Source organism: Rhagoletis zephyria, unplaced genomic scaffold (assembly GCF_001687245.7).
Source record: "Rhagoletis zephyria isolate East Lansing unplaced genomic scaffold, Rhagoletis_zephyria_1.1 Rzeph_scaffold_07516, whole genome shotgun sequence".
NCBI classification, from domain to species: domain Eukaryota; kingdom Metazoa; phylum Arthropoda; class Insecta; order Diptera; family Tephritidae; genus Rhagoletis; species Rhagoletis zephyria.
Window position 1 is genome coordinate 11,054 of NW_016164599.1, and position 3,428 is coordinate 14,481.

Here is a 3,428-nt window from a genome sequence, read left to right on the forward strand (position 1 = left end):
GCTAGTATGTTAATTTAGTGACCAAAGTATTCGCTGCTAAGCGTTCATTGTAGCGAGCACGGGCGTAAATCGCGCTGCTGTCAAAGCGACGCCGACGCCAAATCCCACTCTCAACTGTTAACTTGCCTTTAATTTTTAGTACTATCTCTTTTTGTACTTAACTGAATATAAAATCAACCCTGTATATGCGCTGCCAACTGAACCCGAATTCGTTCGGACAGGACATCGGCTACCATTTGTTGTCAAAAGGTGAAAAGCGGACTGGCATCGCGTCACAGCGTTCTCGTATTGTAAAATTTTCTCAAAAACAAACGTCTTACTGGGTGCAGTGGCACACAAAAAAATCAAAATAGCAATAATTAGTTATGAAGACTAGTTTAACCGAAAATTGGATTGTTTGCCGGGTTTGTCTGAGGCAGCCCGAAGAGACGATGACGACAATATTCGATAAGGATGATGAAAAAGATATGACGCAAATGATTTTGGAGTGTGGCGGGGTACCAGTGCGTATTTCATGTAGCTGCGCGCGGAGCGGCCATCAGTGCCAGCGCCTCCGTAGGGGTTGTGTTTGTCAACAATTATTATCCTAGGTATTTCTTTGCAGATAAAACGTTTCGACCACTATCCGGATAAAATATGTACCAAATGTCTGAAGTACTTACAAGTGGCGTACAAATTTCGCGTTATTTGCCAACGCTCACACAGACATCTTAGTAGATTTATAGCGCCAGTTGTGGTGGATACCCACATACAGGAGGAAGTTACAGACTATTTTCCAATTGAAGTAGATGAAGTAGAGGAGATAGCTTTAAAAGTAGAACCAGATGCTGCTCAAATCAAACAAGAATACTCGGATCCAGAGGAGGCAGAGGTCTTGGACATTTATGTGCCAATTGACGAGGAAGAGGAGGTGTTTGAGGAATTCGATACAATTGATGTAAGTAGGAATTTATGAAATAAGTAACTCGTATAATTTAGTTATGATGACAATTATAGCGTTCAGCTTCGGCTATGTCGGATGGAGTAGAGTACCTAGAAGAAATTAATGAATTCCAATATGATGATGATGATGAGGATTATGTACAAATTAAAGAAGAAACACCGAAGCGCGGTAGAGGACGACCACCTAAGAATTTAAGTAGACCGGAAGCATCGACATCAAAACAAGCGGCAGCTCGGCAACCAGTAATCAAGAAAGAAAAATGTTCACCAGCCAAACGTGGCCCAAAACCAAAAAAAATTAAACCCACAACCTACATCTGCGATATATGTGGAAATATCTATCCATCGCAGGGGCGTTTGACCGAGCACATAAAATTGCATAAGGGTATAAAACCACATGAGTGCGAGTAAGTATTGTTTTAAACAGGAAAATGTTTACATCAAATAAATTTTGTGGCATTCGATTACAGAATTTGTGGACATTGCTTCGCACAGACACAGCAATTGACGCGTCACATGAATACACACACCGGAAATCGGCCATATAAATGCAGCTATTGTCCAGCAGCTTTTGCCGATCTTTCCACTCGCAATAAACATCATCGGTGCGTATAATCTAAGTTATAACTCGACACCAAACTTTTCCGACGTTGCTACTCAGCAAACATTTGGAGTCTAAAATGAGTCTTTAAGGAGTCCAATTACGGGCATTTACGCTCATAATGAGCTCATTTAACAGTCGGATATCGGGTGTTTCCCTTCCCCCGAAGGTCGACTTATATGAGCTTAAATTCATACATCAAATGAGCCACAATATGAGTCATATTGGACTCTTATCGGCCTCATATACGGCTCATTTTGGAATCTTTTAAAACAAATTTTGGACTCATATGAACAATTTCAGACTCTTCCTAGGATCTTATCGTCCTCATAAATTATTACATTCGGACTCTTATTTTAGGTTGTCCTTTGAGTCTTATTGAACGCAGTATATTTGCAAAGGCCTTCAGCAAAGATTTCTTTCCAATAACATAAATACATACTTACGTGCATATACACACATTTTTTGTTTTTGAAACTCTATTTAATTGCGAAAAAATTGTAAAAAATTCGCCATTCGCCATTTCTTTATAAAATAGAATAAACATGTTTAGAGAAATTGGTTTTGTATATTTTTGTTTGATGTTTTTTTTTTATTAATCATTACTTTTAAAAGTACCTGGTATTTATGTACATTGTTACTTGTGAAGTATACGTTCTCCAATCAGATGGTTCTTTAAATACAATTTAAAAAATGTTTTACTTTAAAATTTGTCTGATTTAATAAATATCGCTAGCTTAGATGGCAAAGTTGCTAATTCCAAATTTAAAAATTTTACAGGAGACGAAAAAAACTTCTTATAGCCATTTTCTTCAAGTATTTTGCAAAACTTTGATTAAAACATTTTGTTTCTACGATTTTCCATAGCATTCACACAAATGAGCGGCCGTACGTGTGCGATGTTTGCGGCAAGTCCTTTACGTATACAAACACCTTAAAATTCCATAAGATGATTCACACAGGCGAGAAGCCACATGTGTAAGTTTTACATTTTTACATACACACATACATATGTACATATGGATATCTATTCATGAACACATTTTTTCTTTTTGCTTAGTTGTGATATTTGCGGCAAAGGATTCCAGCAGGCTTACAAGTTGCGTAATCACAAAATGACCCACGAACGTAAAGGTGTTGGAATCAAAATGGAACCGATCGAAGTGGAAGCGTTGGAAAGTTATCAGGAAGTAAATCCAACAGCAACACAGGTTATAGAAATTTAATTGTTTCCCTAAGGTGGAGAATGTGACTTATTGCCAAACATTTTCACCGCATTTCCCATTTGTGCAGTAAGTCACTTGAACGGGAAAAAAGGGAAATGTTAATCAATTGCACCTAAATAAATTTTAATTAATTTAATTTATTATACTTGCTTGTTATAAAATGACATTCACTGAAAGAAATTACGTTTTAGACCTCCAATAAGGTAATGTACATTTCGAGCTGAAATTACTTGATTAAAGCTCAGAGTTTTCAAATTATAAAATAAATACAAAAATAACTTATGGTACCTATTACTTGAACCGTACTAATTTAGGATGCTCCTAAGAGATGAAAATTACATCTCTAGCGCCCTCTTTTTGTCCGTTTATTAGCATTTCTTCCTCATACAATACGCATTGCAACTGAATTTTTAATTTTCTGTGAATTGATCCATGTTCGAATATTGGGAACTATCTACAAAAACGCTATACCTAATATATTTTAAATTGTCTACATTCATATATCGAGCTACTACCACAATTTCAATCTATTTATGATGCATCTAACAAATATTTCGTTAGATCGAGACGAGGTGTCGTTCTGAGTCGTCTTCTGCATCTTCTGACTTGGAAAGGCTGAGGCAGAGGAAGCGGGCAATGTCGTTACTGGTAGTTTATAA

At 36.8% G+C, this 3,428-nt stretch overlaps 1 protein-coding gene across 1 annotated transcript; it reads left to right on the plus strand.

The window, feature by feature from the left end:
- Positions 1-215: 215 nt before the first annotated feature.
- LOC108374248 (zinc finger and SCAN domain-containing protein 21-like) lies at positions 216-3,063 on the plus strand. Its single transcript, XM_017630229.1, has 6 exons — positions 216-503; positions 605-937; positions 997-1,349; positions 1,413-1,547; positions 2,411-2,521; positions 2,604-3,063. The coding sequence occupies exons 1-6, from the start codon at positions 366-368 to the stop codon at positions 2,767-2,769; spliced, it is 1,236 nt and encodes a 411-aa protein (XP_017485718.1). The 5' UTR covers positions 216-365; the 3' UTR covers positions 2,770-3,063.
- Positions 3,064-3,428: the final 365 nt, after the last annotated feature.

Excerpts from the sequence above, each read along its gene's own strand:
- LOC108374248 (XM_017630229.1), top strand. The coding sequence starts at position 366 with ATGAAGACTAGTTTAACCGAAAATTGGATTGTTTGCCGGGTTTGTCTG. Across the intron at positions 504-604 it reads TGGAGTGTGGCGGGGTACCA|ATAAAACGTTTCGACCACTA; the intron begins GTGCGTATTTCA and ends ATTTCTTTGCAG. Across the intron at positions 1,548-2,410 it reads ACTCGCAATAAACATCATCG|CATTCACACAAATGAGCGGC; the intron begins GTGCGTATAATC and ends GATTTTCCATAG.